Here is a 14287-nt window from a genome sequence, read left to right as displayed (position 1 = left end):
TGTAATAACACTACATAGCTGAAGCTGAATGTAAACATCTGCTGCCTTCATAGATAATGATGAAAATCATTTGCTACAAAACATCGGCACATCCGTGTGGTTGGGTTATGTTGAGCATGCATGCGTGTGTGTTTGTTTGTGTGTGTGTTCATTGTGTGTGCAGAGCAGGAGTCTGTTTCCTGAGGGTTCCTGGTCTTTCAGAAAGCAACATATAACACGCATTTTAAAGTAGTGCTGAGTGTGGAGATGGCCCATGAAAACCCCTGATCTGACCGGTCTATGAAGTTGTCATGTGAGAGATCCTGCCCATTGTTTAATGTTGTTGGTGAACATGTGTGCGTTCAGGTTTCAAAGCATTGCTGTCAGGATAATAGAGATCATAGAGATAGAGTGCAGTGAATACATCCATATCCTGATGCAATTACAAACATCTATTGCTGCCCTTAAACATCATTTTTGTAGGCTTACTGAAAAAATTGTTGTTGTTGTTATAGGGATGAAACAACAAAAACATCATTATAGACGAAGTCCAGTGCACAGAGATGCCTTGTGCGGTTTTGGTTGTTTAAGTATCACGGATGAAGAAATTAATCCGAATAGAAATGTCAAATATATAAATAAATACTATTTTGGCCAGGACGGCATTAAAACTCGACCAGCAAACTAACAGCTGAGCGGATCTTTAAAGTAGGCGTTTATGGGCATAACGATGACTGGCAACAGCTTTTGAACTGCGCCAAGTAGATCGCCTATAGGTGTGCATACACACACACACACACACACACACACACACACACACACACACACACACACACACACACACACACACACACAAACCTGCCTTTAACTAAAGCTTGTACCGTCCTAACATCGCACCGTGCCTGTTACAAGACGACCGCGCTCACATTAGCCTTCAACACTTCGAAATACTGCATTCTGTTTGTGATACCAATGGTTTTAACAACAGGGCTACAAAAATCCAAATTTCCATAACATTAATAAATAATTATCACTGATACCTATTTCCCTTTATATTCCCCGGTAAAAAAAATAAAATAAATAAAGGTTCCCCATGGCGCCTCAGCCTCTATCGGCCAGTATGCTGACTACAGCGACTCGCTGCATCTGGTCACGCTCAGCCTCAGCATCCCTCCCGCGTTACACCGAGGATCAGGATACCCAATGTTTCACAAACCGTTACCAGCCTATCCAGGGAGACACTGACCGTCAATAATACTCAATACAATAAGAGTATGACTGATGGTTTGGATAATTCAACGTCACAACGGGTGCCTATATTATTTGCGTTGAAAGAAAATATTCAACTTGGCTGTATCTACCAATGCCACCCGTTGTATAATATACGCCCAGTGTTTAAACATCGATTGAGACTGTATAAGCATTATAGTGTCGACCTTACATAATCTATTAAATAATAAAACTATATATTATATAAAACTATAATCTCATTAAAATGGGACTATCGGCGGACTCACCTGAGTGTAGACTTTGTTTTAGGTAGTCCATATGCAATCGTGCTGACTTGCCCAGGCTGCATAGTTTAATTTGTCTTCAAATAATGACTGTAGTTATGAATGAAACCACACTCGTTTGGACACGCCCACTGCCTGCTCCCAATACACCATGTGAGCTGTGGTCGTGATGATGTTAGATGGACACAGTGTGCACGCACACAGGACAGAATTAGCCCTCCCTCCCGTCCCGACTTATGAATGGAGTGCCAAACAGGTTGAGAGACATCCTTATGGTTTTGATGGAATGCCACATTACAGTAGACACATTACTATGGGGATAAAGTTATGGACACTGACCCAACTGAACCGATCTATTACAGGAATAGTCAACCGTCCTTTTTCTTCTCTTGAGTAAATAAAGAATGATGGCTGATGCAGAAGAATGTGTAACTTTACTGTCAACCACATGGTGGTAGCATTGGGCTCTCTTCTCTCTTGTTCTTGTTTAGCAACCCCTTGATGAATAAACACTATTCATCTATTATTTGTAGGTCTTTATTGTTATATATTATAGGACATTATTGTAAGATTTACTTACATAACCATCTTTTGTCATTCGAAGATTTCATTAGCAATCAATCATTTATGTCCCCCTGAAATAATCTGCCTTCCAATGCATGCATATTCCCATGTCTTGCAACTATTGCATCAAGTAATCATATTGCCAGAATGTACCAGAAGTAAGCCAAATCAAGAATTTATCTCAATAGACTTGGGGCTATGGTAGAAACCCTGCCTTGGTGCCTGGCCAGTAATATAAAGTAGGTCACAGAAATCCAACTCTTCTGGCATTATCGAGTTGAACCAGATTTGATACTATTTTTAGATTTCTAATGAAATTATTAAAATATTTGCAACCACAATTGAAATACTTTGAATCTACAGGTAATACTTCACCTCAATCTGATATATCATTTGTGAATGTATTGACTTCCCACCCTGGCCTCTCCATGTTATTTTTTTTTTTTACAATCGGTGAGACGGGCAGTTTCAATGAGGGGGAGGCATGATCAGCATATGGTGAGGTTCCCTTGCATCCTGAGGAAGGACCCTTGCATCTTACACCCATTGTTGTTGGTTGATCGAGATACCGTTTGATTCAGCCCTCTTCATTACCTCCACACAAAATGTAAATGGGCCCCTCACCGTTACCCTTACATGATTATTTGTTATAATGCTCCCCAAGCAATGCTGCAGGTTTCTAGCTGTATTCATCAGTGAATTAGGTCAAGCTCTTAGATAAAGGCTTATCAACAGCGTATTGCATGTATCTTACCGTAGCATTCTTTCATCAAACATACTACACTTGATGCTTGTCTAAAACAGAATGATGTTTTCTTCATTTGTAGGCTTTTGGCCTTCATTTTGGCTTTTATTCCCCATTGCTGTAGCATGCAAATTTTCCCCATTGCTATTTCATTCTGACCACACATGGATGAGGCTTCTGAAGCACCAGAATGATGCCTGATCCTAGAGATATGGACAGATACCCCAACTATGCTTAGATTCTGAATCTCTCTGGTCTCTTCTAAGGAATGAGATATGAGGATATCTCTGTCAATAGCTGTGTCTGTGTGGATGTACATGTGTGTGTTATTTGTTCTTAATGTTTGTGTGCTTGGCCAGTCGCAGAGGGATGATGACGCAGAGTGACGCAGTCTGCATAAAATGGGGGTTCACTGGTGGTTGCTATTTTTAGACACCATAACCAGACAGCATCTCGCGGCTGTTTCTCTGTGCTGGCTTCCTACATGACTCATACTCAAGCTGGTGCTTCTCCGTGGGTCACGTGACAGGGAAGTGCCTTTAATGCAGTGGGGAAGAATATTAAAAAGTAGTCGTTGAGAATGTTGTGGATCATCACTCTAGTTTCAATTGTGTGGTAATATCCATTAGGTGGGACAATTGCTCAGACTCACTCGACCAGAATAGAGTGGAATAGAATGTAATTTTACATCTGACCTTCCTTCACAAGCCCTTGGAGCATCAGACTATCTAAAGTAAATGTTGTTTAATTATCGATATGAAATCACATCACACAACAAAAAAATGTTTGCTGGTGTTTGAATCAGAATCGTCTTTATTGGCCCAAAATGCTTATACACAAAGAATTTGACTCCAGATTCCTCAATGTGTATACCAATTGATTTTTAAATGAAAAATACAAAAAATAAAATGAATACGAAGAATATAGTAAAATAAATACAAATAATGTGGTTACTGTGGAGAACTTTGTGTTTGTGTGTGTGGGGCCAGGAGACAAGCCAACGTCTTTATCACCAGGGGCCGTGTGCCAGACATGCCGACTGTGAGAGTGTGTGTGTGTGTGTGTGTGTGTGTGTGTGCGTGTGTGCGTGTGTGTGTGTGTGTGTGTGTGTGTGTGTGTGTGTGTGTGTGTGTGTGTGTGGTTGATTGAATAGTGTGAATCAGAGGGGGTTGGCCAAGTCTTGGTTTTGAAAATGAACAGTTTAACACGTCAGGATCGTCAGCCCACTGACGGCCGTCCGCAGGTCTGGAGGTTTGTCTGCTCTGACGCTGGGTCATTGGGTGAAAACCAGTTTTCCAGCCTGGCAGAGATCCACTCTTTCTCGGTGGACACTAGATGAGCCTTTTGTTGAGTGAGTATCTGGCATCTGTATGCAAGGCCAGCACTTGTTATACTCAGTGTGGTTTTTAGTGGCAATGCAAATGTCCACAGCATTAGCATTCCCACTGTTTTACACAATCACAATGCTTTACTAACCTAGCACACATTAACCCTAAACCTGACCCTTACTCACACAGGGCCACATGATAATACAAAGATATAAGTTCATTGGATCAAGTTAGTAGTAATGTAATTACCTTCTGCTAATTATTTATCTGTCCCTTGTGGGATGCCCATCATGTTCTGGACCTCTCATTGCAACACAGAACCACAAGATGGCAGAACTTCCCCTCATCCAGGCTCAATACTGCTCCTCAAATCCAGCATCATCTCCCTGCAGATAACCAAAGACCAGCAAAAAACGAATATAATTTTCAGATTAGCCCATGACATCTCAAGGCAAGGTGTATTTCAAACGGTAGCCTAGAAACCTGAATAAATAATTGTTGAAGATTGTATTTATTTAAAAACGAAAATAGAATGCATATTTAAGATTGTTAATTCAAGCCTTGATCCGGACATATAGTTGAAGCAAGCAAGGTCAAGAGGTCAGAATATTCAAAATATTGATTGGATGATTAATTCATTTGTAGGATAGTGGTTGATGCTTTTCTAATCTCATATGAGATTAAAATATTGTATAAATAAACCATTTAATCTTGTTTATTTTGTAATCTCTTCAAATAAGCACAAGTAAACGTCACTGTGTTAAAACATAATTTGTTCATGAATTGATGATGCTTTGGACTCAACGCTGCATTGCCCTACTCTGTGGCAGATCTTAAATACAAAGCCTGGGGGTAGGGCCTTGATCTGTTTGCCCTTTTGAAGAAAAAGTTTGGCAGCCATTTTCGGTAAGTCGGATCTTGAAATTATGAGACACCTTGAAACGGATATGCATGCTGTCATCAGCAAAGAACCAGTACTAGTGTGACTGTTCCTTGGATGGGAAGCAAGTCCAGCATGTATTTGGACTTGGTGTTGCTCATGACTCTTAAGAATGTATCTTTCTGCAGCAGAGGTGGATTTGTGATCAAACTTTCTCAAGAGCCATCCTTATGATAGCCTGGTTTCAGAAGGCCTTCCTTGAATAGTTTGACCTACCCACCAGATTCTGATTTAATACAACACAATATATCAAAATGTGAGCCTATTTATTCATACTTATTTCCCGTAAAAGCCTCAAACCTTACACATATATTGATGTTTGAAGTTGTCCAATTGTTACTTTAACACATAAATAAGAATATTACTAAGTCATCGCAAATATATAGAGTCATTGAAATTAAGTAATTTAGTACAATAAGATGCCTTGCAAAAACGCATGGATTTGCAATAGGGCTATAAGTACCGTAACATATTTCTTACCCCAATTCAAATGGAGCTATGATCATAAAATTGAGCACAATAAAAAACATGCCTTTATTATATTGCATATAAAAGGTTCACACATCGTTTTTGAACTATTGGCCCATAATCAGCACGACTGATTTCATTAGGGTTTGGCCTCGTTCGAGGATGAAGTTTATGGGTCATAATTGGAAATAGTTTGACTATAGGATTGTGCCCAGTGATCACAGAGACAACCGCCCACCCCCGCTAACACAACCATGCTCGCCAAAAACACTTCGAGTAGCACTGGCTTTACAAGAGATACACAATTACAACCCCGAATACGTTTTTGATATTGATATTGGAAGAAATTCCGTATCGGAGAATAACAATCGTTCCTGTTACATGTCATAGTAGGGGATATTATTGTTCACATCACGTAAGCAAAATGCGGCTAATTCCATAAATATAAAAACTTGTTCTTTGTTTTCATGCACAGCACTTTACTTATAGATCACTCAATTGGGTTAACTGGAACGTTTGAGTATTTGCTGGAAGACCATTTAGTATCTATGGTCCCCTCTTGGAGGACCGAACGGATTTCCAACCATTTTGGTGCTCGGAAAAAATCCGCATCCTCCATTTTCCAGACGCTGAAGATAGCCTCTGATTACATCAAAACGTCTATTTTGGGGGGGTGAAACCAAAAACGTCAGCTTTTAAACCCCACTATATGGGCGACATACTCTACACATCGTGTAGTTCTGTAAATGCTTAACCTAAACGTAAGCCTATATAAAAATAAGCGGAAGTTATCTCCTACTTCGCCGGTTCCTTCGAAATACGAACATTTTATTTTATGGTATTATTAATACACAAATTAAAAATGAACGTAAAGAAGGATGATCAATTATATTAAGGACACATAATAATTAAAATAGCAGACCGGGACAGAGATGGGTGTTATCCGCTGGCCCCGCCCCTCAGCTCATTTAAATAACTCGCTAGTCCTCAAAAGAGAGCGCTCTGCCGTTGCCTCCTCACTTCGTCCGCCCGGTGCCCCTGCAAGCTTCTATTTGTTACACCCACACAACAAACTAAAGGTAATTTACGTGTTATTTGTTATTTCACTTTTGAAGGTTATTGATGCTTATAAATCGAGTATAGTTAGTCTGGCGGGTTTTAAGGTTTAGAGCTTGATCTCATTAGAGCCGTCGCCGCAGGGTGTAATTTGCCGTTAACCGCATTATCGTGTTACATATAGATGTTTGCCACCATTTAACATTGCAGATAAGTATGCGATTTCGTTTTTTTTTTTTCTAACGAAACTAATCGTGTGTCAAGGCAGATGTGTCCATCCTGCCTATATTTTCCACTCGCGGCCCTGTTTGCAGGCTGTGAAACGACCACTAAAACGTGGTTTAAAATGGCGCTTCATTGTGGCGAGACAACGTCACTAGCCTAGTGCTAACACCCACCGCGAGGCCGCCATGAGGCCTACTGGGGCACACCAACGACATTAACGCGTTTATTCGATTGATATTTTTTTTTCTAAATATCATGTTATTTATAAACGTCTACATGGTGAATCTGGTCGATAAGCTTTTTCCCAATTTTGAAACATTTTCATGAAGTGATCGGTGTCACAATGCAGGCCTCAACCATGGCGTGGTCTGTTCCTAAATGGCGGCTAGGCCCATTTTAGCACGGTGACGACATACTACCCATTTTCGCCAACGACCAATATCGAGTGCATTGAATGAACCAATAAAATGCGCGGTTTTAATTCTACATTTTGATTTTATATTTTGCATTGTATCGAATGATCTCGCGCATTTTATCATTAGCCCATGTGACCTTTTTTGTTCTCCTCCCACAAAAGATGAATGACGAAGGCAAACTTTTCATCGGAGGCCTCAGCTTCGACACCAATGAGGAGTCCTTAATGGCGGCTTTCGCCAAGTATGGAAACATCGCTAAAGGTTTGCATACGTTCATCCATTTTCTCAACGAATCGCCTTTTTATTATTTGACTATTATTATTTTTTTTTTACCATCATTGGTATAAATACTAACCTGATGTTTTGTATATTTTAGTTGATGTTATCCGTGACAAAGACACTGGGAGGTCTCGCGGATTTGGCTTTGTCAAGTTTGATAATGCAGATGAGGCCAAGGATGCTTTGGAGGGAATGAACGGAAAGGTATGTTGCATCCATTTTTATTTTGTTCCAAAATGCATAGCAAAAAAAGCAATATCATATGCAAGATGCGTGCCTTGTATCTTAACCAAATTTCTATTGCATCTGCAGAGCTTGGATGGACGGTCTATTCGTGTGGATGAAGCAGGCAGAGGCAGATCCGGCGGTTCCAGGGGCGGCTCCAGAGGCAACTTTGGCGGTGGCGGAGGTGGATTCGGCGGAAGGGGTAGAGGTGGGAGGGCATGGGGCAAGGGGTGTCAATATGCATAATGGTTCGTGCCTAGCACGACCATTTGCTTTTGGTCATACCTCCTTGATTTCGTACTTTTCTAAATGCCACTTGCCTTACTTAACCCGGGTGCCTGCACGATTTCTTCTTGTTCAGGTGGCGGTGGCGGCTATGGCGATAGAAGCTACGGGGACAGGAGCTATAACAGCGACAGGAGTTATGGTAGCGGAGAGAGGAGCTACGGCAGCGGCGGCGGTGGAAGCGGAGGTGGATACAGGAGTGGTGGTGGCGGCGGATATGGCGGCAGCGGTGGAAGCAGCGGCGGTGGTGGATACAGGGACAACAGGCAAGGATTGTTTTGGAATTCAGATTACTTGACAATGCGTTAACATTGTGTTGCCAATGTGATGTGAAACTTAGCAAACTAAATTTGAATTTCTTTTGATTGCAGGGGCCAGGGAAGCTATGGTGACCGCGCCAGCTCAGGATCCTACAGAGACCAATATGACAGCTATGGTAAGTGAATGCAATTGGATAGGATGCTTAAAGTAAAAGTTAAATCATTGTAGTTGGACTTGCACGACCCGATAACGTTCACTGTCCACGCCCAAAGAGAACATGAGCGAACTGGAGTTGCGGTTCACAACAATCCCTATTTAAAAGATGCTCTTGTTGCACAGCCTTGACTCCTCAGCTTTAGTGAATTGTCCTAATGGTAGCCCATATCCGTTCTTCCACCAGTCCTATATTTGCGAGCACGAGTTATTTGGTGGGGTTTATGTCAACTCAAATGTCTGTGAAACTTTCAGTGTCTTTACCTGTGTGCCCACTTCTTATCCTCAGCTGCACACGACTAAAAATCCCTGACTCAAGATCATCACTTGGCTGGCTGTATTTAAAAGATGCGCTCCTCAAGAAAATGTCCACGTGTTATTGGTGACCTTATTTTTATAGTATGTTCTGTTGTAGCAGCTTAAGCATCTTTAAATGTAGCCATAACATTTGGCCGTTCATTCACAAAACCATGTTTAAAGTTACTTTAAGATGTTCCTGGGTTGAGGGGGCGTCTTATTAATATCTTGCTATAAATTGTCTGATTTGAATGGTGCTGTCGATTGATTTTTCCAACATCTATTCACTTGGCTCTCTCCTGATACACTCAGCCTTGTTCTGGCACAGAACTGAGCTTTTTTTATTCCCTGAAACATTGGAGCGTCCAATGGGGCTTCTTTACCTTTTTGTTGTAGTTTTCCTTCAGTTTGACTATGACCTACCTCCTGCCAAGTTCTAAACTGAGCGGAAAGAGACAGCCGTGCTCCTAAACATTTTTCGGGGGGAATTTTGTACATGCATTCCTTAGTGCTACTAGAGCAATTCCACATCCTTAAGTGTTTATTTTAATTTTATTTTTTGCTGAGGGGCCCCTGTACTATCAGTTTCTTCCCAAGAAAATTCATTTTCAGAAAGTATTCCACACACGAGGGGCAGACTGTTCATAGTGTTGCAAAATGCACGCTGCAGTCCGTCCAAAATTTCAATTTTCTTTGTTCTGCTCTCAACGCCTGCATTTTAAATGTGCTGTAAAATGGACTGAACATGTATAGGTGAACATCAATGTAACTCGTCGCCCCAGTAAATAACAGCCGGGATCAGTTTTGTACTTTGCTATTTGTATCAACGATTTTTTTTTTCTGTCAATTTGGTTTCATGGAGCCTATTAAACGATTTATGAAAAAATACAAAAAAAATGATTCTTGTGTTAAACTAAGGGGGGACCCTCCTGGGTAAATAACTTGTTTTTTTCAAACTTAAGTTTGTTTTGTATAATGATGCTTTGCATCCATAGTGATTGGACAACTTGAATACTTCTCAAAAGTGGGCAATATAAAGCTCTGAGAAGTCAAGTCGCTCAAAAGCATTTGTCCCAAGTTTAATTTGGCAAGAAACTAAACTTCAGCTTGCCCAGAGCATGTAATGTGAAGACCTTGTACAGTGGGTGATGTGGTGGGGAAAGATGAGGTGGATTTTGGTTGTTAATGCTTCATTACGTTCAAGCGGTCCGCTTCTTCCAAAACCTACAAGTCCTTGGCGTGAAGTGTTGCCCCTCCTGACAAGTGCTCATCCGATGAACGCTGCTCTCTTGCCTAGTTCATATGTGGAGAATTCGTAGGCCTGTTCACTTGAGGTAAACTCCTTTTGCTTTGCTCACATCCTTCGACCTTGGTGTATAACATGTCCATGACCTTCCAAGTTAGCTGATGTAAAAGTCCTTCCTTGCTTCAAATGTCTGGTTCTGACGTGATCATTGACGAATAACCACACACTTGGACTATGGTGCCCTCTCTTCGCTGAAAACCAAGCCTCCAGTCAAATGGATAGTATTGTTCAATGCATCAGTTAATCAAACTTGCTCCAAGAATCCTTCAATTGACCTCTAGGACGATTTCAGTTTCACACCTTTTCGTTGGCCTTTTCCCCTAGTGTGTCACTGAGTAAAATAGTTATGTTGCATGCTCTTCATTGACCTGTTTTCTTTTGCCCAGAACTTAATTGTTGATTTCTTTCGTTCAGGATGACACGACGGTGGGAGAACACTCAGGATCTCCACATTGGTCTAACATGCTGAACTCAAGTCTGCAGGGAAGGCCCTACTTGTCACCAGGTAAATTTAACCAGTGCAGTTGACGGCGACATCCCCAATGCTGTTGGTCCATAGTCTTAATTGCTCGGGATGGTTCCAGGATTAGTAAGTGGCAACTGAGATAAGGTGTTTCGATTCTCTAATAAGTGCTTCGATTTTAAGTATAGGGTACCACTTTCCTAGGGAGAATTTAAAGTGGCTCCGCTCTTTGATAAGAGCTGCGGCACTTATATAACAGGTTTACTAAATGGGTTGGCTTGTTACCAATAAATTTCAGCAAACGATGATTCCAGATTACCAAACCATTTTATAACAAAGTGGTTGCCTATAAATGACAGGTTTATTAGCATTTCTAATCATTACAGCGTTGGTAAATTGGGGTGTTCATGTAGTATATTGGGAAATTCATTACTGATACTTTCGGAATATTATAAATAATTGGGGACTCATGCCCTTGGGTAGATGGAAAATACACGTTGCAGTGTATTTTGTCGCCAGCGTAGCTATTCAGGATCTCCTGTACGTGTTATGTCAGATATGATCAGATCTACGAGCAATTTATCAAGACTTTGATGATCTTGGTTCTATACTCCTAGATTGTCGGTAAAAATAATTGTTTTTTCCTCCCCAGGTTGAGGGACCCTTTCGGTGAATGGAAGCATCTCCGAAGATGGTCCCGACCAGTCTGTTCTTTCAGAAGATGGTCCCCACCAGTCTGTTCTTTCAGAAGATGGTCCCCACCAGTCTGTTCTTTCAGAAGATGGTCCCCACCAGTCTGTTCTTTCAGAAGATGGTCCCCACCAGTCTGTTCTTTCAGAAGATGGTCCCCACCAGTCTGTTCTTACAGAAGATGGTCCCAACCAGTCTGTTCTTTCAGAAGGTGGTCCCAACCAGTCTGTTCTTTCAGAAGGTGGCAGAAGAATGAACAGAAGTGCCTCCTTCACGGCCCAGAGAAAATGATTTTACTATAGAAGTCTGTATTTATGACCTGTGCAGTTAGTTTTTCAGTGAAATGCTCCTGTGCATAACTCCCTGGCTGGGGTAAAGTTATTTTTTTCAATGTATAACATTTTCAATAAAGGGAAATATTCAGACTGCCTCCTTCCATTATGAGATATATAATATACAAGATATAGAAATGTTACTCATGATATGGTGTTATATTGAGTAAATAAACTAATGTGGTTGTTATATTTAAGTCAGCCTCCCAGAGGTTATGCTGACAACCAGGATATTTTCTTTTCTAGTGCAAACGTAAACTAGGGTATAAACCTAAATGAACAGATTATACATGATATAACAGCAAGTACATTTACATGGTATTTTTAAGAGATTGCGCTCAATTCAGTTAAATTGTCACCCAGCCCCCTGAATTCTTAAGTCTCCTTAAGGGTTTTAAGGTATCCAATGTAACATTTCTTGAAAGAAAATTAGGCATCAATTCATTTGGCCGTTTCAAAGAAGGGTAAATCTGAATACGTTACAGAAAAATCATACTTTATTGTACATTTACAAGGTTCAGCATGGGGCTGTCATTTCATTGACAGTCCAGTACGATATCCTTCCAGACAGATGCTAAACATACCACTGGAACCCAAAGCGTTTGTGGAGAAGCTCTTCACGGGGTCTTAGGTTGAACAGCTCCTCTGAGGGAGGTGTTATCCAGCGATCTGTATGGTACACATTCTCACCAACCTGCAGGAAAATAAAATGTATAGCAGCAAGACGGCATCAGACTTCAGTCTCACATTGTAATTGTCATAAAACCATATGCACACAGCTTGTTTATAGAACGTAAAGGCTACTATGCCATAGGAAAAGTTCTGGCTAGAGACATCACTGCCTGGACCAGAAACCCAAAGTTAAAAGGAAGGTCTTGTACAGAAATATTCTGCTGTTTTAATGCTAGCTGAGTTTGTGTTCACTTTTAATGGCCAATGCCTCATTTAGAGATCGATGATGGTTCGTATTTAGATAAGTGTTGTAAGGTGGGATTTCTGAGGCTTTGTAGAAATATGAAAGGCTTTATAAGCTTACCTTCCAGCCTGGGACATCTTTCATGAGGACGGCTTCCTCTTCTAGATTTTCCCTCATCATTCTCAAGGTCCTGGTAAAAAAATAAAATAAGTTTAACCATTTATTCCAGAAAATATGTCATCAAAATTCATAATTACTATAAATGAGCATTACCTCCGGTCATGTTCCGCCTGCAGCAGTGGCATAAGAGCTACCCTGGCTTCCAACTCCTCAATCTGCAACCGCCTTAACACACAACCATTCATTAGAACAAGACTGGAGGAAAAATGCATTGCCTTCAATATGTTTTCAATACAATGAATTACCTCCTTTCTCTGTTCCATTTAAACAGCCTCCAGTATCCAAATACCAGTACACCAACGCCAATGCCGAACATACTGTAGCCTAAAATATTGTAAAATGACAACATTAGTTTTCCTCGCTGGATGTAATTCAGCCTAGAGTCCTAGTTTAAAGTCATACGATTGAAGAACAGAGTACACCAATGTTGCCCTTGACTACATTTATGGTTGCCCGTGATATTAAAACATCCCGAATCAATGGGAAAATGTCAGTCGTTATTAACATATTTATAACCTTCAATTTAAGGATAATCTGAATTTCCTTTTTTTATGGATGTTTTTGAGTAATTGCATGTTTCTGCGTTTCCTGTGTCATAAATGGAGCTGCCACAGTTGCATGTATATAAGCAGAAACACCGGATCGTGCACTACCAGTCAATAATGACATCTTCGATTCCATTAACCATATTCATCATAAGGCTATAACTGTAGTTTATTTTACTCGGTTATTCTAACAATGACACATTATTTCTAAAATTGTTATAGATTATGTGTTGTCAAGTCTAAATTAGTTAGCAAGCATTAGCATATTTGCAGATTCCCATTAGCCCAAGGCCTAGTTAGCAACAGGTTTACTGTTTAATACAAATTATTGACACATATTGTATTAACGGCATTTGTCTGTACCGGAGGGTCCTCGTTTTGGAAGGTTTCTCTTGTAATCAACGGGGCCATAGCCTCCCGGAGGAGGCATGTCCTGCTTCACCTTGGACGCCGCCATCTTCTTTAGTACAAAACAGAAGCTGAAGCAGGTCAGCTGGGATATCGGTGCCACCAGGCTGAGCACCACAGCGCCCTCAGGCTGAACTAAAGTGTATTACAGGTAGCTTAGTTATTTAGATAGGACCTCTGGGCAGGCCTTTTATGTCGGGGTTGGTAGGTGATGAAGTAATGGACCTATAAAGAAAGGTTAATTAAAGGTATTTGGTTCAGTTTAGTAACAGGTTAGCTATGTGTTGTGTCATCAAGTATCATGATGTGATTTTTGTTGCATGAAAATGAGTTTTCATGCAATCTCTTATGGAAAATAACTGTACCGTAAACTCAATTAATTTGTTTTAAAATACAATATAGGACCACCTACATATGGTGGTGGAAGTTAATCAATAACATCAATAACTAGTTATTCATAAGGAAACTATTGTGAGAAGTGTGCGGATGCTTAATCTTTGACAAATAAATGACACACAATGGTTACAATTACTTGTATATATTTTTTATTTCTTAAGGAGCTAGGGAGAAAAACATAAACCAAACAAACATTATCATTAGTTTGTACTTTGCGGTACAGAATGGAGAGCAGAAAAGTTATGCGATACAATGA

At 40.5% G+C, this 14287-nt stretch overlaps 2 protein-coding genes across 4 annotated transcripts; one reads left to right on the top strand and one right to left on the bottom strand.

Moving 5' to 3' along the window:
- Window positions 1-6529: 6529 nt before the first annotated feature.
- cirbpa (cold inducible RNA binding protein a) lies at window positions 6530-9692 on the top strand. Of its 3 annotated transcripts, none has more exons than XM_079751066.1 (7): window positions 6530-6617; window positions 7397-7496; window positions 7612-7718; window positions 7827-7923; window positions 8101-8290; window positions 8396-8460; window positions 8788-9692. In XM_079751066.1, exons 2-7 carry the CDS (start codon window positions 7397-7399, stop codon window positions 8799-8801), a joined length of 573 nt encoding a protein of 190 aa, XP_079607192.1. In that variant the 5' UTR covers window positions 6530-6617; the 3' UTR covers window positions 8802-9692. The 3 variants fall into 3 exon arrangements, with proteins under 3 accessions (XP_079607192.1, XP_079607191.1, XP_079607190.1); XM_079751065.1 differs by having other exon boundaries at window positions 7827-7941; XM_079751064.1 differs by having other exon boundaries at window positions 7827-7947.
- A 2369-nt stretch (window positions 9693-12061) lies between these two features.
- ndufa13 (NADH:ubiquinone oxidoreductase subunit A13) lies at window positions 12062-13685 on the bottom strand. The gene is made up of 5 exons (XM_079751513.1): window positions 13591-13685; window positions 12928-13006; window positions 12776-12847; window positions 12623-12692; window positions 12062-12280 (listed from the first exon to the last, which is right to left on the bottom strand). Exons 1-5 carry the CDS (start codon window positions 13682-13684, stop codon window positions 12161-12163), a joined length of 435 nt encoding a protein of 144 aa, XP_079607639.1. The 5' UTR covers window position 13685; the 3' UTR covers window positions 12062-12160.
- Between the last annotated feature and the right edge of the window lie 602 nt (window positions 13686-14287).

The sequence above is a fragment of the Pollachius pollachius genome (genome assembly GCF_949987615.1).
Source record: "Pollachius pollachius genome assembly, chromosome: 14".
Lineage (NCBI taxonomy): Eukaryota > Metazoa > Chordata > Actinopteri > Gadiformes > Gadidae > Pollachius > Pollachius pollachius.
The sequence above is the reverse complement of the archived record's forward strand: the minus strand, read 5'-3'. Positions and strand labels throughout refer to the sequence as shown.